The sequence below is a fragment of the Zonotrichia leucophrys genome, chromosome 25 (genome assembly GCF_028769735.1).
Source record: "Zonotrichia leucophrys gambelii isolate GWCS_2022_RI chromosome 25, RI_Zleu_2.0, whole genome shotgun sequence".
NCBI lineage: Eukaryota > Metazoa > Chordata > Aves > Passeriformes > Passerellidae > Zonotrichia > Zonotrichia leucophrys.
Genome location: NC_088194.1, coordinates 3,403,626 through 3,425,775, shown reverse-complemented (window position 1 = coordinate 3,425,775; position 22,150 = coordinate 3,403,626). Strand labels below are relative to the sequence as shown.

General features: G+C 53.7%; 2 protein-coding genes across 2 annotated transcripts in view; both read right to left on the bottom strand.

Moving 5' to 3' along the window:
* Positions 1-1,166: 1,166 nt before the first annotated feature.
* On the bottom strand, positions 1,167-10,864 carry PSMD4 (proteasome 26S subunit ubiquitin receptor, non-ATPase 4). Its single transcript, XM_064732342.1, has 10 exons — positions 10,763-10,864; positions 9,738-9,878; positions 8,047-8,161; positions 6,215-6,301; positions 5,464-5,532; positions 4,075-4,290; positions 3,048-3,156; positions 2,164-2,295; positions 1,958-2,025; positions 1,167-1,406 (listed from the first exon to the last, which is right to left on the bottom strand). The coding sequence occupies exons 1-10, from the start codon at positions 10,786-10,788 to the stop codon at positions 1,167-1,169; spliced, it is 1,203 nt and encodes a 400-aa protein (XP_064588412.1). The 5' UTR covers positions 10,789-10,864.
* A 439-nt stretch (positions 10,865-11,303) lies between these two features.
* Positions 11,304-22,150, bottom strand: part of PIP5K1A (phosphatidylinositol-4-phosphate 5-kinase type 1 alpha) — a 15,788-nt gene continuing 4,941 nt past the window's right edge. The window contains exons 6-15 of the mRNA XM_064732341.1: positions 21,996-22,059; positions 21,532-21,880; positions 19,731-19,814; positions 19,519-19,567; positions 18,413-18,497; positions 16,737-16,898; positions 15,882-16,020; positions 14,785-14,844; positions 14,233-14,296; positions 11,304-13,828 (exon numbers count right to left, since the gene is read on the bottom strand). Coding sequence (XP_064588411.1) covers positions 13,826-13,828; positions 14,233-14,296; positions 14,785-14,844; positions 15,882-16,020; positions 16,737-16,898; positions 18,413-18,497; positions 19,519-19,567; positions 19,731-19,814; positions 21,532-21,880; positions 21,996-22,059 — 1,059 coding nt within the window. The 3' untranslated portion in view covers positions 11,304-13,825. The remainder of the gene's footprint in view (positions 13,829-14,232; positions 14,297-14,784; positions 14,845-15,881; positions 16,021-16,736; positions 16,899-18,412; positions 18,498-19,518; positions 19,568-19,730; positions 19,815-21,531; positions 21,881-21,995; positions 22,060-22,150) is intronic.

Here is a 22,150-nt window from a genome sequence, read left to right as displayed (position 1 = left end):
CTAGCACTGTCACTCAAGCCCGCCTCTGTTTCCTCGCTTCCCATTGGCTGGAGTGTCCAAAATCCCGCCAAGCCAATTCTCGTCGCTCATTGGTCCGCAGAGCTGCCACTCGTATTTAACCCCGCCTTCCTCCCTGTATTATTTGCCGCCAGAATGACAACATCCGCTCCTCCCGCTCCCTGATTGGTCTATCCTACTGCCAATCAGCAGCCCCGCCCCGCCCCTCAGCCTCACGGTAAACAGCGCGCGGGGGATGCCGGGAGCCGCTGCGGGAATTCCCAAATCCCGAATTCCTGGGAATTCCCGGGAATTCCGCTCCCAGAAACCCCAGCACAGGGAATCCCTTTCATTCTCCCCAGAAATCCCTTTATTCATTCCAAGAATTCCCAAGAAATCCCTTTAATTATTCCCACAATTCCCAATAAATCCCGACCATTCCCAAGACACTCCTTTAATTATTCCCACCATTCCCAATAACCTTCCATTCTCAAGAAACTCCTATAATCACTCCCACAATTCCCAAGACATTTCCTTAATCATTCCCAAGAACTCCCCACCATTCCCAGCAAACCCCTTTAATTATTGCCACCATTCCCAAGAAATTCCTTTAATTATTCCCAAGAAATTCCCACCATTCCAAATAAATCCCTTGAATTATTCCCGGAATTCCCCAAAAAAATCCCTTTACTCTTCCCCCAGTTCCCAACAAATCCCCTCCATTCCCAGTAACTTATTTCCATTCCCTTTATTATTCGCACAACGCAAAATAAATCCTCTCCGTTCCCAAGAAACTCCTTTAATTATTCCCGCAACTCCCAAGAAACTCCTTTAATTATCCCTGGAACTCCCCAAAAATTTCTTTAATTATCCCTGGAACTCCCCAAAAATTTCTTTAATTATTCCTGGAACTCCCCAAAAATTTCTTTAATTATCCCTGGAACTCCCCAAAAATTTCTTTAATTATTCCGCACTCCCAAAAATTTCTTCTTTAATTCCACGAAACTCCCCAAAAACTTCCCGTAATATCCTGGACTCCCAAAAAATGCTTTATTTCCCCATTCCCAACTTTAATCGTTATTTCCGCATTACCACCCCCCCGGCCATTCCCGTGTACTACTCCTCTCCCAAATGCTTTATTTCGCCCCATCCCGAGGTGCTCTTATCCGTTATTCCGCAGTTCCCGCAGCGCAGCCTCGTTGCCGGATGGCTCGTTGTTGCTCCATTCTTGCCGCAGTCCTTTCGCTCCCGCGGTGCTCGCGGTCGCGGCCCTGCTCGCGGTGCGCCTGCGAGGCCAGCGAGCCCATGGCGTTGCGGATGGCCTCGTTGTTGGGGTCCACGCCGGGCAGGTTCTCCAGCACGCTCTGCAGGAACTCGGGGTCCTGCATCACGTCGTAGTCGTCCTCCTCCTGCGGGGGAAAACAACGGGAATGGCAGCGAAAGAGCAGGACTGGCAATCGCCCTGGGGAATTCTGGGTCATCCCAGGGGATCTGGAATTGGCCTGGGGGATTTGGAATTGGCCTGGGGGATCTGGGATCGGCCTGGGGGATCTGGGATCATTCTGGGGGATTTAGGATCATCCTGATCCAGATGAGTCTAGAGGGACTGGGATTATTACTGGAGTATGGAACGGGTTAGGGTTAGGACACTCCCAGGGATAGGGAATCCAGGGACGGAATAACCAGGGAAGGATCCAGGATTTCATCCCTAAGATCCCAAAGAAAGCAGGACAGGGAGTCCTGGAATGGTTTGGGATGGAAGAACCCTGAGGGTGACCCCATCCCTGTGCTGTGGGTGGGATGGGATTGATGGGATGGGACTGATGGGATTGATGGGATTGGGATGGGACTGGGATGGAATTGATGGGATGGGATTGGGATGGAATTGATGGGACTGGGCTGGGACTGATGGGATGTGCCAGAATGAGCCGGCACTGCTGGCACTGCAGGAGCTGCCCACCTTTGCGGGCTCGGAGGTGTCCATGGCCGCCCCGCTGTCCACCTCGGCCGCCTCGGCCTGGGCAAACTCTGCAAAGCCAAACCAGCCCCGAGCTGACCCTGGGCAGCCGCAGGCCCCAGCCCCGGGGTTATCCCGGGTTTTTCCCAGGTTTTTCCCGGGTTTTTCCCAGGTTTTTCCCGGGTTTTTCCCCCCATTTCCCCACGCACCGGCGCCCTGCAGGGACATCTGCATGGCGTAGGCGATCTGCTCCTCCTCGCTCATGGAGCTCAGGTCCGGCAGCCCCGCGCGGCCAAAGTCCGGCTGCCCGATGGTCATCTTGAGCAGGGCCTCGTCCGACTCTGACACACCGGGCACGGAGGCGTGGGGTGGGCACGAGTGCACAGAGCGGCCGGGAATGCCCGGGAATGCCCAGGAATGCCCGGGAATGCCCAGGAATGCCCGGGAATGCCCAGGAATGCCCGGGAATGCCCGGGAATGCCCAGGAATGCCCGGGAATGCCCGGGAATGCCCGGGAATGCCCGGGAATGCCCGGGATAGCCCGGGAATCCAGGGGTGTCCCAGGAATGGGCGTCCCCACCCGCCCAGGGAAGGGTTAAAATCCCCAATGTCCAGTCTGAGCCCATCCTGAGTTTGTCTCCTCATTCCCGTCCCATCCCGTCATTCCCATCCCATAAATCCCATTCCCAATCCCATTCCCATCCCACAAGTCCCATCTCAGCCATCTCACTCCCAACCCCGTTCCCAAACCCATCAATCCTGTTCCCATCCCACAAATCCCATCAATGCCATTCCCAACCCCATCCATCCTGTTCCCAATCCCGCTCCCAATTCCGTTCCCATCCCATCAATCCCATCACTCCCATTCCCAATCCCTTAATCCTGTTCCCATCCCAATCCCACCACTCCCATCCCATCACTCCCATTCCCATCCCATCAATCCCATCACTCCCATTCCCATCCCTTAATCCCATTCCCATCCCATCGATCCCATTGCCATCCCATCACTCCCATTCCCATCCCACCACTCCCATTCCCACTCCCGTCACTCCCATTTCCATTCCCATCCCCTCGCTCCCAGCCAGCCCCTCACCATCCCCGCCGGTGGCTCCCATCCCGGCCTCCGCCGCCGAGGCCGCGGCCGCCCTGCGCGCCTCCTCCTCCTGCCGCTGCCGCTGCTCCTCCATGGACACGCGCAGGGCCTGAAAACACCCCAAACACAGGGACTGGGGTGGGGAAATGGGACACAACACCCCAAAACAGGGACTGGGATGGGGAAATGGGACACAACACCCCAAAACACCCCAAACACAGGGACTGGGATGGGGAAATGGGACACAACACCCCAAAAACACCCCAAAACACCCCAAACAGGGATTGGGATCGGGGAAATGGGACACAACACCCCAAAAACACCCCAAAACACCCCAAAAACAGGGACTGGGATTGGGGAAATGGGACACAACACCCCAAAACACCCCCAAACACAGCTGGCGATGCGAGAAATGGGAGCCCTGGGGTTCGGTGCTGTGGGAGATTCGGGGTTTTGTGGGAAATCTGACATTGGGAATTGCCCAGTTCCTGAGAACTTTGGGGTTGGTGTTGTGGGAGTCAGGAGATTCGGGGTTTGTGGGATCACAACATTGGCAATTCCCCAATTCCTGGGAATTTCGATGTCTCTGCCAGAGCCAGTTCGGGGTCGGCACTGGGATCCAGCCCAAACTCGAAGCTGGAGGCGCCCAGGCCCAGCAGGACTGGGGAATTGGGACATTTGGGGTTTTGGTGCTGTAAACACCCAATCCCATGGAATTTTGGGATTTTGGGGTCCCTACCAGAGCCAGTTCAGGATCAGCACTCGGATCCACGCCAAACTCGAAGTCGGAGGCGCCCAGCCCCAGCATGGCTCTGCTCTCACCCATGGGGTTTTATGGGATATTGGGGTTTTATGGGATATTTGGGGTTTTTGGGATTTTGGGGTCCCTACCAGAGCCAGCTCGGGGTCAGCACTCGGATCCACGCCGAACTCGAAGTCGGAGGCGCCCAGCCCCAGCATGGCTCTGCTCTCACCCATGGGGTTTTATGGGATATTTGGGGTTTTATGGGGATTTTGGGGTCCCTACCAGAGCCAGTTCAGGATCAGCGCTCGGATCCACGCCGAACTCGAAGTCGGAGGCGCCCAGCCCCAGCATGGCGCCGCCCTCGCCCGCCAGGATGGGGGAGCTGATGAGGGCGTCGGCCAGGCTGGGCCCCGGCGGCACCGTCACCAGGTGGGAGCCGCTGCCGTCCTTGCCGTTGAGCGCCGTGATGAACGCCGTCAGCTTCTCCGTGTTGGCCTCCTGTTGGGAGCGGGGGCTGAGGGCTGCAGGGGGGACCTGGGGGTGCTGAGGGGCTGGGAGGGGGGGATTGGGGCTCTGGGAATGGGATTGGGGATGGTGAGGGGCTGGGAGTGGGGGATTGGGATTGGTGAGGGGCTGGGAATGGGGGATTGGGGCTCTGGGAATGGGATTAGGGGATGCTGAGGGGCTGGGAGTGGGGGATTTGGAATGTGAGGGGCTGGGAGTGGGGGATTTGGGGGTCTGGGAATGGGATTGGGGATGGTGAGGGGCTGGGAGTGGGATTTGGGGCTCTGGGAATGGGATTGGGGATGGTGAGGGGCTGGGAGTGGGGGATTTGGGGCTCTGGGAATGGGATTGGGGATGGTGAGGGGCTGGGAGTGGGGGATTGGGGGACTGGGAATGGGATTGGGGATGGTGAGGGGCTGGGAATGGGGGATTGGGGGGCTGGGAATGGGATTGGGGATGGTGAGGGGCTGGGAGTGGGATTTGGAGGCTGGGAATGGGATTGGGGATGGTGAGGGGCTGGGAATGGGGGATGGGGGACTGGGAATGGGATCTGGGGATGGTGAGGGGCTGGGAATAGGATTTGGGAATGCTGAGGGGCTGGGAGTGGGGGATTGGGGATGGGAACGGCTGGGAGTGGGGGATTGGAGGACTGGGATTTGGGGTTTGTAGCGGAAGGAGAGGGCTCTGGGAATGGGATTTGGGAATGCTGAGGGGCTGGGAATGGGGGATTGGGGGTCTGGGAATGGGATTTGGGAATGCTGAGGGGGTGGGAGTGGGGGATTGGGGGACTGGGGGAGGGATTGGGAATGGTGAGGGGCTGGGAGTGGGATTTGGAGGCTGGGAATGGGATTGGGGATGGTGAGGGGCTGGGAATGGGGGATTGGGGGACTGGGATTTGGGGTTTGTGGCGGAAGGAGAGGGCTCTGGGAATGGGATTTGGGAATGCTGAGGGGGTGGGAATGGGGGATTGGGGCTCTGGGGGAGGGATCTGGGGTTTGCAGGGGTTGTGGTGCCGGGAGAGGGCGCTGGGAATGGCAAATGTGATTCTCAGCAGGTTCCCAGCAGGAACGGGGGCTGGGGAGGGTTTGGGATCCAGGGAAATCCCTCAAGGCCTGCCCTCATCCCCAGCATTTCCCCCTGGAACGTGGCCATTCCCGGGGCTCTCACCTCCTCCCCGAAGTTGATGATGTCCACGTTGACCTTCTCCTTCTTCAGGCGCTTGGCCAGCTTCACCAGCTGGGGGGAGAGGCGGCAACGCCCTGGGATCGGCGGCACCGGCACCGGCACCGGCCCAGCGCCCGCACCCCAGCGGCACCCCTGGCTCGGGCCTGGGTCGGCTGCCCGGGATCCAGGCAGGGATCCAGGCCAGGGATCCACCCTGGGATCGGCTCTAAGGGATCCATCCCAGGGATCCATCCCAGGGATCCATACCAGGGATCCACCCCGGGATCAGCTCAGGGATCGGCTCCAAGGGATCCATGCCAGGGATCAGCTCAGGGATCCACACTTGTGACCTCCCCAATCCTGGGCCAATCCTGGGCCGAGCCGTGGATTTCATGGGAGCTGATCCCATTGTTATCCGTGATCCCAGACCCCATCCTGCAGTGATCCCATGATTATTCCTGCTGTTACCCCATTATCCTAGCCCCAATCCCACACTGATCCTGTGATTACTCCCACTATTATCCAATTGTTATCCTGTGTTCCCAGCCCCGATCTCATGACCGTTCCCATTGTTATCCTAGCCCCGATCCTGTTGTTATTCCGTGACCATTCCCGTTGTTACCCCGTGATCCCAGCCCCGATCCCAGCCCCGATCCCGGTGTTGTTCCGTGACCATTCCCGCTGTTATCCCGTTACGCCAGCCCCGGTCCCAGCCCCGGTCCCGGTGTCCCGGTGCCGTTCCCCCGGCACTCACGTCCTTGTCGCTGTCGTGCACGGGGCTGCCCACGAAGGCGATGATTCTCATCTTGTGGTTCTTGCCCTGCCGGTGCTTCAGCGCCAGCTGCACCAGAGCCGAACCGCGGGCTGGGAACGCTCCCGGGAAACCGGGGCTGCCCCAACCCATTCCCGGGAAACCGGGGATGCCCCAACCCATTCCCGGGAAACAAACCGGGGCTGCCCCAACCCAGATCCTGGGAAACCGGGGCTGCCCCAACCCATTCCCGGGAAACCGGGGATCCCCCAACCCATTCCCGGGAAACAAACCGGGGATCCCCCAACCCATTCCCGGGAAACCGGGGCTGCCCCAACCCAGATCCTGGGAAAATTGGGATCCCCCAACCCATTCCCGGGAAACAAACCAGGGATCCCCCACCCAGATCCTGGGAAACCGGGGCTGCCCCAACCCATTCCCGGGAAACAAACCGGGGCTGCCCCAACCCATTCCCGGGAAACCGGGGATCCCCCAACCCATTCCCGGGAAACCGGGGCTGCCCCAACCCATTCCCGGGAAACAAACCGGGGATCCCCCAACCCAGATCCTGGGAAACCGGGGATCCCCCAACCCATTCCCGGGAAACCGGGGATCCTCTGCCCCCCCAGATCCCGGGATTTAGGGGGGGGGTTTCTGTGGAATTCCCATGGATTTATGGTGGATTTCTGTGAAACTTCCATGGATTTATGGCGGACTCCCATGGATTTTTGTGAAATTTCCATGGATTTATGGTCGAAATTGACCATAAATTCTGTAAAGTTTCAATAGATTTACGGTGGATTTCTCTAAAATTCCCATGGATTTATGGTGAATTCCTGTGGAGTTCCCATGGATTTATGGTGGATTTCTGTGAAATTCCCATGGATTTATGGTGGAATTCTATGAAATTCCCATGGATTTCTGTGAAACTTCCCCTGGATTTATGGTGGATTTCTGTGGAATTCCCATGGATTTTTGTGGAATTCCCCTGGATTTCTGGTGGATTTTTGTGGAATTCCCATGGATTTCTGGTGGATTCCTGTGAAATTCCCATGGATTTATGGTGAATTTCTGCGGCATTCCCATGGATTTCTGTGGCATTCCCATGGATTTTTGTGGAATTCCCATGGATTTATGGTGAATTTCTGTGGAATTCCCATGGATTTTTGTGGAATTCCCCTGGATTTATGGTGGATTCCTGTGAAACTTCCCATGGATTTATGGTGGATTTCTGCGAAAATTCCCATGGATTTATGGTGGGTTTCTGTGAAACTTCCCATGGATTTATGGTGGATTTCTGTGAAAATTCCCATGGATTTATGATGGGTTTCTGTGAAACTTCCCATGGATTTATAGTGGATTTCTGTGAAACTTCCCATGGGTTTATGGTGGATTCCTGTGAAATTCCCATGGATTTATGGTGGATTTTTGTGGAATTCCCATGGATTTATGGTGGATTTCTGTGAAATTCCCATGGATTTTTGTGGAATTCCCATGGATTTATGGTGGATTTCTGTGAAATTCCCATGGATTTATGGTGGAATTCTATGAAATTCCCATGGATTTTTGTGGAATTCCCATGGATTTATGGTGAATTTCTGTGGCATTCCCATGGATTTATGGTGGATTTCTGTGGCATTCCCATGGATTTTTGTGAAATTCCCCTGGATTTCTGGTGGATTCCTGTGAAACTTCCCATGGATTTCTGGTGGATTTCTGTGGCATTCCCATGGATTTCCGCTTCAAAGCCTCCCTCACCATTTCCACCCCAAGGAAACCCCGATTTCCCCCATCCAGGCCCCGGGAATTGCCGGGATTCCCAGCGGGACACTCACGTGCGCCACGCGGATGCCGGTGCCGAAGGTGATCTTGCCCTTGGGCTGCACCGTGTGCAGCTTGGACAGGATGCGCCCGGTGTCCGGGGTCAGCGTGGTCAGCACCTCGCAGTTACTGCGGGAATGGGAGCGGATTCACACCCGGGGATCGGGAATCGCCCCCTTGGGACCCGGGAAACTCCCCCGGGATTCAGGAAATTCCCCCTGGATTCAGGAAATTCCCCCCTGGATTCAGGAAATTCCCCCTGGATTCAGGAAATTCCCCCCTGGATTCAGGAAATTCCCCCTGGATTCAGGAAATTCCCCCGGGATTCAGGAAATTCCCCCTGGATTCAGGAAATTTCCCCTGGATTCAGGAAACTCCCCCCTGGATTCAGGAAATTCCCCCCTGGATTCAGGAAATTCCCCCCTGGATTCAGGAAATTCCCCCCTGGATTCAGGAAATTCCCCCTGGATTCAGTAAATCCCCCTGGATTCAGGAAATTCCCCCTGGATTCAGTAATTCCCCCTGGATTCAGGAAATCCCCCCTGGATTCAGGAAATTCCCCCTGGATTCAGGAAATTCCCCCTGGATTCAGGAAATTCCCCCTGGATTCAGGAAATCCCCCCTGGATTCAGGAAATTCCCCCTGGATTCAGTAAATCCCCCTGGATTCAGGAAATTCCCCCCTGGATTCAGGAAATTCCCCCTGGATTCAGTAAATCCCCCTGGATTCAGGAAATTCCCCCCTGGATTCAGGAAATTCCCCCCTGGATTCAGTAATTCCCCCTGGATTCAGGCCGGGCTCGGCTCCAGGGCTGGCAGCACTCCACAGCTACAGGAGCAACTCCTGGGGATTCTTTGGGAATCTGGGAGGGAATTCTCCAAAATCCCAGATTTCCCCAGCTTCCAGTGAGCCCCAAATCCATCCCATTCCAAGAATTCCTGAAGTTCCCACCTCCAAAACCCTCAGATCCTTCCCACTCCAAGCGGGAACAGCCACTCCAAGAATTCCTGAAGTTCCCATCCCCAAAATCCCCAGATTCCTCCCATTCCAAGTGGGAATGAGCCATTCCAAGAATTCCTGAAATTCCCACCCCCAAAATCCCCAAATCCCTCCCATTTCAAGTGGAATGAACCATTCCAAGAATTCCTGAAATTTCCACCCCCAAAAATCCTCAGATCCCTCCCATTCCAAGTGAGAATGAACCACTCCAAGAATTCCTGAAATTTCCACCCCCAAAATCCCCAGATTCTTCCCATTCCAAGTGGGAATGAGCCATTGCAAGAATTCCTGAAGTTCCCCCCCAAAATCCCCAAATTCTTCCCATTCCAAGTGGGAACATCCATTCCCAGAATTCCTGAAGTTCCCACCCCCAAAATCCTCAGATCCCTCCCATTCCAAGCGGGAACAGCCACTGCAAGAATTCCTGAAGTTCCCACCTGAAATGACCCCAAAATCCCTCTCAGATCCCTCCCACTCCAAGAATTCCCCAAGTTCCCATCCCTGAAATCCCCAGATTCCCCCCATTCCAAGTGGGAATGAGCCACTCCAAGAATTCCTGAAATTCCCATCCCCAAAATCCCCAGATTCTTCCCATTCCAAGTGGAATGAGCCATTCCAAGAATTCCCCAAGTTCCCACCTGCACTGAGCCCACAATCCCTGCCATTCCCAGCCGTTCCCAGCCCGTCCCCAGCCCGTCCCCCTCACTTGGCCAGGGTGATGAGCCCCACGTTGTTCTCGGGGTTGCTGCGCGTCTTGGAGTGGCACACGATGTTGACGGCGTCCTGCTGCGCCTGCAGCCGCGTCGGCAGGAAGTCCCCGTTCCGCATGTACTCGCTGTTGTCCACGCTGCAATCCCAAAAAAACCCACGAGTGCTACAAGGGAATCCCGGGAATTCCCTCTGCTGGGTGGCTGGGGACTTTAGGGGCAAAAAATGGGGTTTAGCTGCTTAAAAATCTGATTTTTTGGGAGAAAAATGAGGTTTATTCTGCATGTACTCGCTGTTGTCCACGCTGCAATCCCAAAAAAACCCAGGAGTGCTACAAGGGAATCCCGGGAAAATCCCTCTGTTGGGTGGTTGGGTTTTAGCGGGGGGAAAATTGGGTTTATTCCAGTCTAAAATGAGATTTTTATGGGAATGCAGACGTTCATCACAAAAATCTGATTATTTGGGGATAGCCAAGGTGCATTCCCCAAAATCTCAATTTTTTTTTTTTTTTTGGGAACGCCTGATGTTCATTCCCCCAAACCTGGGACTTTTGGGGAATTGCTGACGTTTATTCCGCCAAAATCCAGGGGTTTTTTGGGAACAGGTGTAGCTCAAACCACAAAATCTCTGCCTCGGACCCTTCCTGCCCCCTCAGGTCCCATTTCCCCCTCACTCCCTGTCCCCTCCTGTCTCTGTCTGTCCCCTGTTTTCCCCCCTGTCCTTGTCTGTCCCTCTCTCCCCCTCACCCCCTGTCCTGCCGTCCCTCCCTGTCCCCTCATGTCCCTCCCTGTCCCCCCTGTCCCTCCCTGTCCCCTCATGTCCCTCCCTGTCCCCTCATGTCCTTCCCCGTCCCCTCAGCCCCCTCTCCCCTCAGGCCCGGCCCGCTCCGCTCCCCCGCCATGACTCAGGGAAAGCGGCCGGGCGGGCCGGGGGTGCCCGGAGGTTGCCCGGGGGTTCCCGCGGGTTTGCCCGAGGGTTCCCGGGGTGTTCCCGGGGGTGTCCCGGCGCTCCCGGGGCTCTCACCACACCATGGTGCTCTCCAGAACCATCTTGGCTCCTTCGTCCCCTCAGCGCCGGCCCGCTCCCCACAGCGCCCAACAACGCGCGCGCTGATTGGTGCAGACCCCGCGGCCAATCTGCGCGCCCCGTCTAGGCGGGGCGCCGCGCGGAGCATGCTGGGAGTTGTAGTTCTGGGCGGGGCGCCATGGCGGCAGGGAGACATCTCTGTCCCCAAAGGTCCCGGACTGTCCCCAAAGGTCCCGGGCTGTCCCCAAAGGTCTCCTCCCACCGCCACCGCCCGCGGGGGGCTCCGAGAGCAGCCTGGGGGTGTCTCCTGTCCCCCTGTGCCACCCCAGGGCTGTCCCCATGTCCGGTGTCCCCCCAAGATGTCCCCTTGTCCCCAGGGGCGTCTCCAATGTCCCCCCCAGCCAAGGCCACCCCAGGAGTGCCCCTAAATGTCCCCTCAGTGTCCCAGGGGTGTCCCAGGGTCCCCCCAAATGTCCCCGGGCAGAGCCGGCCCCACGTGGGGACCCGAGGGTGACAAAACAACTGCAGGCCGGACACGGCAGTTCCAGGAACTCCATTCCCAAATCCAGGAAATTTCCATCCCCGAACCCGGGGGAAATTCCGGGGAAATTCCACGAAATCCAAATTCCCGAATCCGGGGGAACTCTGGGGGGAAAAACCCCGGAAAATTCCAGGGGAATTCTGCGGATTCCGTCCCCAAACCCAGGAAAAGTCCACGAAATCCACTGCCAAATCCAGGAGAATTTCCATTAACTCTGTCCCAAATCCAGGAAAATTCCATTTCCCAAACCCAGGAAAAGTCTGTCCCACATCCAAGGGAATTCCATGGATTCCACCCCAAATCCAGGAGAATTTCCATGGATTCCACCCCAAATCCAGGAGAATTCCATGAAATCCATTCCACAGTCCAGGAAAATTCCATTTCCCAAATCCAGGAGAATTTCCATGGATTCTGTCCCAAATCCAGGAGAATTTCCATTAAATCTGTCCCAAAGCCAGGAAAATTCCACGAAATCCATTCCACAATCCGGGAAAATTCCATTTCCCAAATCCGCGGGAATTCCACTGGTTCTGTCCCAAATCCAGGAGGATTCCGTTCCAAGTCCATGAAAATTCCATGAAAATTCCGCAGATTCCCCCTCGATCCGGGGACGTTTCCATTCCAATTCCAGGAGAATTCCAGGAATTCCGCCCCAAATCCCAGGAGGATTCCGCTCCCATTCCCAAATCCTCTTTTCCTCCTGCAAAATTCCCCCCACAATTCCCAAATTTCCCCCTTTGGGAAGAGAAAAATTCCCCCCAAAAAAATAAACACCCAACAAAAAAAAAAATAATCCCCAAAAATTCCAACCCCAGCCTCTGGATGGGGAGAATTCCCAGGAAAAAGGGGAATCATCCCAAAAATATTTAAATACTCATAAATATTCCGTTCTGGGAAGGGGGAGGAAAATTGGGAAAAAAAATGGGAAAAATTGGGGAAAAAATTGGGGAAAAAATGGGGAAAAAATTGGGAAAATTGAGGAAAAAATTGGGGGAAAAATGGGGAAAAATTAGGGAAAATTGGGAAAAAAATTGGGAAAAAAAGGGAAAAAATATGGGGAAAATTAGGAAAAAAATGGGGAAATTTCCCCTCCTGATGCAATAAAAAATGGGAGGGACTTTGTCTAATATAGACAAACATTCCAAGGAAAAAGGGGAATGCACGGAATTGTCCCCAAATTCCCTGTGCTGGGCTAAGGCCGTTCCAAGGGAAATCCGGGATCTGGGGGCGGGAAAATTCAGCTTTTCCTTAAAAAACGTGGGAAAAGGGGGAGTGGGGAGAGGCAGGGATGGAATTCCCTCCCTGCTCCACATTCCGGGGGTTTTTCGGCACAAAAAGCTCGAAATTCCAGGGTTTGTATAAAAAACGGGATTTTTCCAAGCGGGACTTTGGGGGAAAAGGAGATTTTTCCATAAAAAAAAATTCAGGGATGGAGCAAAAAATCAGCTCCAGCCCCGGGAGCTGCTCCGGGAATTTGGGAATTTTGGGGATTTTGGGATCCAGGTGGGAAATTCCTCATTCTGGATTTGTTTGGGGTTTTTTTTTTTATCCCATCCCAAAATCTGCTCCGGGAATTTTGTGGGATTGCCGGAGATGTTAAAAAATGGGATTTGGGGATTGGAAAAGTGGGATCTGAGCCGGGATTTTGGAGGGAAATCCTTAAAAAATCCGGGGGGAAATCCCGGGATGGGCTCGGATTCACAAAATCCCAAAAAATCCTAAAAAAAAATCCCCAAAAAATCCCGAAAATTCCCCAAAAAATCCCCAAAATCCCCCAAAAATCCCAAAACCTCTTCCCAGACTGTGGGAAAAGCTTCCCAAAATTCCTGCTGGGAAAAGGGGATCCAGGAGCTTTTCCATGATTTCTCCTCCTTTTTCCCTCTTTTCCAGGGGATTTCCCATGGAAAACCCGGAGCAAACCCCGAATTCCTGAATAAAAATTAATCATTAATAATTCCTAATTAACAATCCCAAGAACTCCCCCAGGACTGAAAACCGGGATGGGATCCCATGGAAATTCCAACCAAAAAAAAAAAAAAAAAATCAGGATAAAAATCCAAAAAATCCAAAAAAATTCCCCCCTCAAAAAAATCGGCGCGGCTCCGATTCCAGCCGGGAATTTTCCAGGAATTCTCCCCCTTTTTCCCATTCCAAAATCCGGGAATTCCTGGGAATTTCAGCTCCCTGCTCCCGGGGTTTCCATCCCCGGGACTTCCGGGGGGGATCCCGACATTCCCGGTTTTTTTCGGGCCATTCCCGATTTTCCAGGGCCATTCCCGATTTTTTCCGGGACATTCCCAGTTTTTTTTGGGCCATTCCCAATTTTTTTTGGGACATTCCCAGTTTTTTTCGGGCCGTTCCAAATTTTTTTCGGGACGTTCCCGATTTTTTTTTGGGACGTTCCCAATTTTCCAGGGACATTCCTGGTTTTTCCGGGCCATTCCCGATTTTCCAGGAGCGCTGGGAAAAGCAGGAATTCCGGAATTCCGAGGCTTGGCTGGGATTCCGCCGGCGCCCGTTCACTGGGAAGAGAAAACAAACAGGGAATGAGGGAAAAGTGGGAAAAATGGGAAAAGTGGGAAAAGTGGGAAAAGTGGGAAAAGTGGGAAAAGTGGGAATATTCCCCAGGGAGTGTTTGGGGTTTGTCCCGAAAATTCCCAAGCCTGGGAAAGGAGGGAAAATCTGGGAATGCTCTGGGTGGGATTTGGGACATCCCAGACCCTCTGGAATGGGGGATTTTCCCCCTTTTTGGGCAATTCCAGGGATTTTGGGGATTTGGGACATCCCAGACCCTCTGGATTGAGGGATTTTCCCCCTTTTTTGGGCAATTCCAGGGATTTTGGGCTGCGTTCCCGGGATATTCCAGGATCCAATCCCACCCCAATCCCAGGGAATTCCCGGTTTTTTTTCCATGGAATTCACTCACAAAGCTGATCTCGGTCTCCGGCAGCTCCTCCAGCTCCAGGGGCAGGGAGGGCCCGGGGGATCCGCTGCAAAAACAACGGGAAAAACGGGAATTTTGGGGAATTTTGGGGAATTCTGGGGGAAATCCGAGGAATGCCAGCCCTCAATCCCCACCCGCTGCTGCTCCCACGGAATTCCCAGGAAATCCTGGGAAAACCACCAGAAAAATCCAGGTTTGCCCATGGAGAATGTGGAGATTCCAGGGAATTTGTGGATGAAGAGAAGCCCCGGGAATTGCAGGTGAAAATCCCACGGATGGACAGAGAACATTCCGGGTGAATTCCTCCTGGGAATTCCAGCCCTGGGAGCAGGAGAAGCAGGAACACCCTGGGATTTGGGAATTTCCCAAAAACCCCTGGAAGTTTGGGAAAGCAGCGAGCTCCAAACCCCAAAATCCCAAATTTGGGAAAGCAGAGAGCTCCAGACCCCGGGAATTCCCGGAGAAAATCCCATAAAATCCCAAAAAACCCCATAAAATCCCCCAAAAATCCCATGAAATCCCGTCGGGGCTCACCTGGGCAGGGAGGCTGCGGGAGCTGCAGCGGGGCCCGGGTGCACCTCAACCCCCACGGCCCTGCGGGGATGCGGGGAAGCCGTGAGGGTTTGGGATCGGCCGTGAGGGTTTGGGATCGGCCGTGAGGGTTTGGGATCAGCCGTGAGGGTTTGGGATCGGCCGTGAGGGTTTGGGATCAGACCCAAGGATTCCCCATTTTCCACGGGGCATTCCAGGGAAACGGCCCCAAAAGCCCGGGAATGGTCCCAAACCCCTTTGCACAACCGGAACCCCTCAGAAACGATCCCAAATTTCTCAGGAATGATCCCAAACCCCCGTTCCTTGATCCCAAACCCCCGTTCCCAATCCCATATCCCCATCCCCAATCCCAAACCCCCATTCCCCATCCCAAACCCCCATTCCCAATCCCAATCCCCCATTCCCAATCCCACACTCCCCCATTCCCAATCCCCATTCCCAATCCCAAATTCCCATTCCCAATCCCAAATTTCCCATTCCCAATCCCAAACTCCTTTTCCCCCTCCCATATCTCCATTCCCAATCCCAAACCCCCAATCCCAATCCCCCATTCCCAATCCCAAAACCTCCATTCCCATCCAAATCCCCCGTTCCCAATCCCCAATCCCAAACCCCAATCCCCAATCCCAATCCCCCATTCCCCCATTCCCAATCCCAATCCCCCGTTCCCAATCCCAAACCCCTGTTCCCAATCCCAAACCCCATTCCCATCCCCAAACCCCCAGTCCCATCCCCAATCCCCCGATTCCCAATCCCAAACCCCCATTCCCATTCCCATTTCCCCATTCCCAATCCCCCATTCCCAATCCCAAACCCCTTTCCTCAATCCCAACCCCCATTCCCAATCCCATATCTCCATCCCCATTCCCAATCCCCCATTCCCAATCCCCATTCCCAATCCCAAATTCCCCATTCCCAATCCCAAACCCCTTTTCCCCATCCCAATCTCCGTTCCCAATCCCCAATCCCCAATCCCAATCCCCCATTCCCAATCCCCCATTCCCAATCCCCCATTCCCCATCCCAATCCCCATTCCCAAACCCCCATTCCCCCATTCCCCCGTTCCCACGGGCTCCCACCTGCTGGGGGGGGAGGTGGCTCCGGCGCTGCCCAGGGAGGGGCTGGACAGGGACGGCGACGGGGACGGGGACGGGGACGGAGCCAGCGCGGCCCCGGCGGTGCCCGGAACCGAGCGCGGCAGCAGGTCCGGCCGGGAGCCTGCAACGGCAACGAATGGGAAACTGGGAATGGGGATGGGAAACTGGGAATGGGGATGGGGAACTGGGAATGGGGATGGGGAACTGGGAATGGGGATGGGAAACTGGGAATGGGGGCAGGAAACTGGGAATGGGGAACTGGGAATGGGGAACTGGGAATGGGGAGGGGAAACTGGGAATGGGGATGGGGAACTGGGGAACTGGGAATGGGGGCGGAGGAAACTGGGGAACTGGGATGGGGAGCTGGGAATGGGGAACTGGGAACTGGGAATGGGGAACTGGGAATGGGGAACTGGGAATGGGAAACTGGGAATGGGGAACTGGGAATGGGGAACTGGGAATGGGGAACTGGGAATGGGGAACTGGGAATGGGAATGGGAAATGGGAAACTGGGAATGGGGAACTGGGGACGGGGACAGGAAATGGGATTGGGAAACTGGAATGGGGAACTGGGAATGGGGATTTTAGGGGACACAAATGGGGATTTTTGGGGACACAAAGGGGGATTTTTGGGACACAAAGGGGGATTTTTGGGGACACAAAGGGGGATTTTTGGGACACAAATGGGGATTTTTGGGGACACAAATGGGGATTTTTGGGACACAAATGGGGATTTTTGGGGACACAAATTGGGATTTTTGGGACACAAAGGGGGATTTTTGGGACACAAATGGGGATTTTTTCAGGGTACAAAGAGGATTTCTGAGGGTTTCCCACCTTGCTCGGGGTCGGTGTCGGGGCCTGGGGGGGCTCTGGCGTCGCCCCCGGCCGGGTTGGGGTTGGGGTTCGGGGTCAGGTTGGGGTTGGGGGTCCCCCCCTGGCAGCTCCTCCTGGGCACGGCGGCGCCGCCGCGGCTCTTCTTGGACGGGGACGGCTTCACTGGGAACGGGAGAATTCCGTGAGAAACCGGGAGAATTCCATGAGAAACCGGGAGAATTCCATGAGAAACGGGAGAATTCCGTGAGAAACCGGGAAATCCCGAATCCGGGGTATCGGGAGAGAGGAGTAACGAGATTGAGAGGGAGAATCCTGAGAACGGGGAGAATTCCATGAATGAATGGGGATCCAGGAGGAAACGGGGAGAATTCCATGAAAAACCGGGAATATCCCGAATTCCGGGGTGTCAGGGAGGGAGGGAGGAGCAGGAGGAAACGGGGAGAATTCCATGAGAAACCGGGAGAATTCCGTGAGAAACGGGGAGAATTCCATGAGAAACCGGGAGAATTCCATGAGAAACCGGGAATATCCCGAATTCCGGGGTGTCAGGGAGGGAGGAGCAGGAGGAAATGGGGAGAATTCCATGAGAAACGGGGAGAATTCCATGAGAAACCAGGAGAATTCCATGAGAAACCGGGAATATCCCGGAATTCCGGGGTATCAGGGAGGGAGGGAGGAGCAGGAGGAAATGGGGAGGAAAAGGGAAAATCCTTGAGAAAAGCAATTTCCAAATAAAGCGGATTTCAGGCAGGATTTTAGGGAAAGAAAAGAAGAAGGAAAAGGTTGGAAAAGGGAGAAAAAAATCCCTTTAAAAAAAAAAAAAAAAGGAAATACTTTTCCAACTTTTCCAGGGAATTTTTATGTCAAGGAAAAGGAAAAGCAAGGTGAAAAAAAAAAAAATAGGAAAAAGCAGGAAAACCCAGAAAAGGGGGGAAAAATTTTAAAAAGAACTTTTCCAGCTTTTTATGGGACAGAGAAGGAGAAAAGCTGAAAAAAAAAACAGGAAAAAGCTGGAAAAGGCTGGGAAAAAGGGGGAAAGCTGGGAAAAAATGGGAAAAAGAAAGGGGAAAGAAAGGGGAAAGAAATGGGGAATAAATGGGGAAAGAAATGGGAAATAAAGGGGAAAGAAATGGGAAAGAAAGGGGAAAGAAATGGGAAAGAAAGGGGGGGAAAGGGAAAGAGGGGAAAGAAAGGGGAAAGAAAGGGGAAAGAAAGGGGAAAGAAAGGGGAAAAGAAAGGGGAAAGAAGGGGAAAAAAGGAAAAAGGGGAAAAAAAGGGGAAAAAAAGGGGAAAAAAAGGGGAAAAAAAGGGGAAAAAAGGGGAAAAAAAGGGGAAAAAAGGGGGAAAAAAAAGGGAAAAAAAAGGGGAAAGAAAAAGGGGGAAAAAAAGGGGAAAAAAAGGGGAAAAAAAGGGGAAAAAAAGAAAAAGGGGAAAAAAAGGGGAAAAAAAGGGGAAAAAAAGGGAAAAAAAGGGGAAAAAAAGGGGAAAAAAAGGGGAAAAAAAGGGGAAAAAAAGGGGAAAAAAAAAAGGGGAAAAAAATGGGAAAAAAAAGGGGAAAAAAAGAAGGGGAAAAAAAGGGGAAAAAGTGGAGAAAAGTGGAGAAAAGGGGGAAACTGGGGAGTGGGGCGAAGATGTGGGAATTGCAGAGGGAAAATGGGGAATTGCTGGGCACTCACGTGGGATCCTGTGGAACACCGTGTGGCACATGAAGCGTTGGAAGCGCTCGGCGTAGAAGCTGGGCCGGTGCACGGACACCGTGTCCTGGAGCCCGGGAAAAACGGGAATGAGCCCCAAAAAACCCGAATTCCGGGCGGGATGGGGAGCCCCGGGGGGAATTACAGGGATTTGGGAAAAAATCCCAAGGATTTGGGAAAAAATCCCAGGGATTTGGGAAAAAAATCACAGGGATTGGGGAAAAAAATCCCAGGGATTTGGGAATAAATCACAGGGATTTGGGAAAAAAATCCCAGGGATTTGGGAAAAAAATCCCAAGGATTTGGGAAAAAATCCCAGGGATTTGGGAAAAAAATCCCAAGGATTTGGGAAAAAATCCCAGGGATTTGGGAAAAAATCCCAGGGATTTGGGAAAAAATCCCAGGGATTTGGGAAAAAAATCCCAAGGATTTGGGAAAAAAATCCCAAGGATTTGGGAATAAATCCCAGGCATTTTGGGAAAAAATCCCAGGGATTTGGGAAAAAAATCCCAGGGATTTGGGAAAAAAATCCCAGGGATTTGGGAAAAAAATCCCAAGGATTTGGGAAAAAAATCCCAGGGATTTGGGGAAAAAATCCCAGGGATTTGGGGAAAAAATCCCAAGGATTTGGGAAAAAATCCCAGGGATTTGGGAAAAAAATCCCAGGGATTTGGGAAAAAAATCCCAGGGATTTGGGTGGAAATTCCAGGGATTTGGGAAAAAAATCCCAAGGATTTGGGAAAAAATCCCAGGATTTCGGGCATAAATCCCAGGGATTTGGGTGGAAATTCCAGTAATCCAGGGGGAATAAATCCCAGGAATTCAGAGGAGGGGAAATCTCAAATTTTGGGGAGTTCCCTTAAAAACTGGGGATTTTCCATAGAAATTGGGGGTTTTTCCATAGGAAAGGGTCATTTTTCCTTAAAACACTTTTTCCTTTCAAAAAGTTTTGGTTTTCCATAAAAATTCCAATTTTTTCCATAAAAATTGCCGTTTTTTCATAAAAATTCCAGTTTTTCCGTTAAAAATTCCTGGTTTTCAATTAAAAATTCCTGGTTTTCCATTAAAAATTCCCATTTCCCACTCACCCCGTCGTGCACCAGGGCCTTCCAGGAGTGCTCGAGCTTCTTCACGAACCTGCGGGGAGGGAACGGAGCCGAAATTCCCACGGAATTCCCAAAATTCCCAGAAATTCCCGGGGTTTGAAGCCCACGGTGCAAACTCCCGACCCAGAGGGATCCCAAGGCCCGGGAAACGAGCAGTTAATTAACGGGTAATTAATTAATAATTGCTGACTGACCTGTAGGACTGCAGGACGTCGATGATGCCGATGTAGAGCAGCAGCCGCTCCCCCCGGGAATTCCGGGCGGGAATTCCGCCCATCCTGGGAAAAGGGGATGGGAATGGGAATGGGAATGGGAATGGGGAATGGGGAATGGGAATGGGGAATGGGAATGGGAAATGGGGAATGGGGAATGGGGAATGGGGAATGGGGAATGGGAATGGGGAATGGGGATGGGGAATGGGAATGGGAATGGGGAATGGGGAATGGGGAATGGGAATGGGGAATGGGAATGGGAATGGGGAATGGGAATGGGAATGGGGATGGGGAATGGGAATGGGAATGGGGAATGGGGAATGGGGAATGGGGAATGGGGAATGGGGAATGGGGAAGGGGAATGGGGAAGGGGGAGGGGAATGGGAATGGGAATGGGGAATGGGGAATGGGAATGGGGAATGGGGAATGGGAATGGGAATGGGGAATGGGATGGGAATGGGAATGGGGAATGGGAATGGGAATGGGGAATGGGAATGGGGAATGGGAATGGGAATGGGGAATGGGGAATGGGAATGGGAATGGGAATGGGAATGGGAATGGGAATGGGAATGGGAATGGGGAATGGGAATGGGAATGGGAATGGGAATGGGAATGGGGAAGGGGGAATGGGAATGGGGAATGGGAATGGGAATGGGGAATGGAATGGAATGGAGGAATGGGGAATGGGGAATGGAAGGAATGAAGGGAATGGGAATGGGGAATGGGGATGGGAAGGGAATGGGAATGGGGAATGGGAATGGGAATGGGAATGGGAATGGGGAATGGGAATGGGAATGGGGAATGGGGAATGGGAATGGGGAATGGGGAATGGGAATGGGGAATGGGGAATGGGGAATGGGGAATGGGGAATGGGGAATGGGAATGGGGAATGGGGAATGGGAAGGGGATGGAATGGGGAATGGGAATGGGGAATGGGAATTGGAATGGGGAATGGGGAATGGGAATGGGATAGGGGAATGGGAATGGGAATGGATGGGGAAGGGAAATGGGGAATGGGAATGGGAATGGGAAGGGATGGGAGGAATGGGAACAATGGGGAAGGAATGGGAAATGGAAGGAAATGGGGATGGGGTAATGGACCAGGGACGGATCCCAGTAACCCCAAAATCAGTCAATCCAGTGACTCCCATCAATCAATAATCATCAATAATCAATCAATACATATCAATTCATGATCGTCAGTCTCCATGGTGCCTCCCCACCGTGCCTTGCCCTGGATGGACTCCAGAGCGCTCTCTGCGCCGCGGGGGTCCCGGTTAACCCCAATCAATCAATAACCAATCAATAATCAATAACCAATAATCAATCTCACTGATCATCGGTCTACATGGTGCCTCCCTGCCATGCCTTGCCCTGGATGGACTCCAGAGCGCTCTCTGCGCCGCGGGGGTCCCGGTTAACCCCAATCAATCAATAACCAATCAATAACCAATAATCAATCAATCTCACTGATCATCGGTCTCCATGGTGCCGCCCCGCCGCGCCTCGCCCTGGATGGACTCCATGGCCGTGGAATAGAGCGCTCTCTGCGCCGCGGGGGTCCCCGTTAACCCCAATCAATCAATAACCAATCAATAATCAATCAATCTCACTGATCGTCGGTCTCCATGGTGCCGCCCCGCCGCGCCTCGCCCTGGATGGACTCCATGGCCGTGGAATAGAGCGCTCTCTGCGCCGCGGGGGTCCCGCTCCCCGTTAACCCCAATCAATCAATAACCAATAACCAATCAATAACCAATAATCAATAACCAATCAATCTCACTGATCGTCGGTCTCCATGGTGCCGCCCCGCCGCGCCTCGCCCTGGATGGACTCCATGGCCGTGGAATATAGAGCGCTCTCTGCGCCGCCGCCGCCCGCGGGGTCCCGCTCCCCGTCCCCGTCCCGGGGGGCTCCGGCGGCCGCGCGCTCGCGCTGCGCCTGGTCCAGGCTGTGCACGGCCACCAGCAGGCTGTAATCCATGATCTTGAAACTCTGCAGCACCTGGGGATGGGAAATGGGGGTCCCTGAGAGGGCTGTAATCCATGATCTTGAAACTCTGCAGCACCTGGGGATGGGAAATGGGGGTCTCTGAGAGGGCTGTGATCCATGATCTTGAAACTCTGCAGCACCTGGGATGGAAACGGGGTCCCTGACATGGCTGCCCACCAGCAGGCTGTAATCCATGATCTGAAACTCTGCAGCACCTGGAATGGGAAACAGGAATTTGGGAATTGGGGGTGGAACGGGGGTCCCTGACAGGATTGGCCACCAGCAGGCTGTAATCCATGATCTTGAAACTCTGCAGCACCTGGGAACGGGAAATGGGATGGAAAAGGGGGTCCCTGACAGGCTGCCCACCACAGGGCTGTAATCCATGATCTTTAAACTCTGCGCACAGG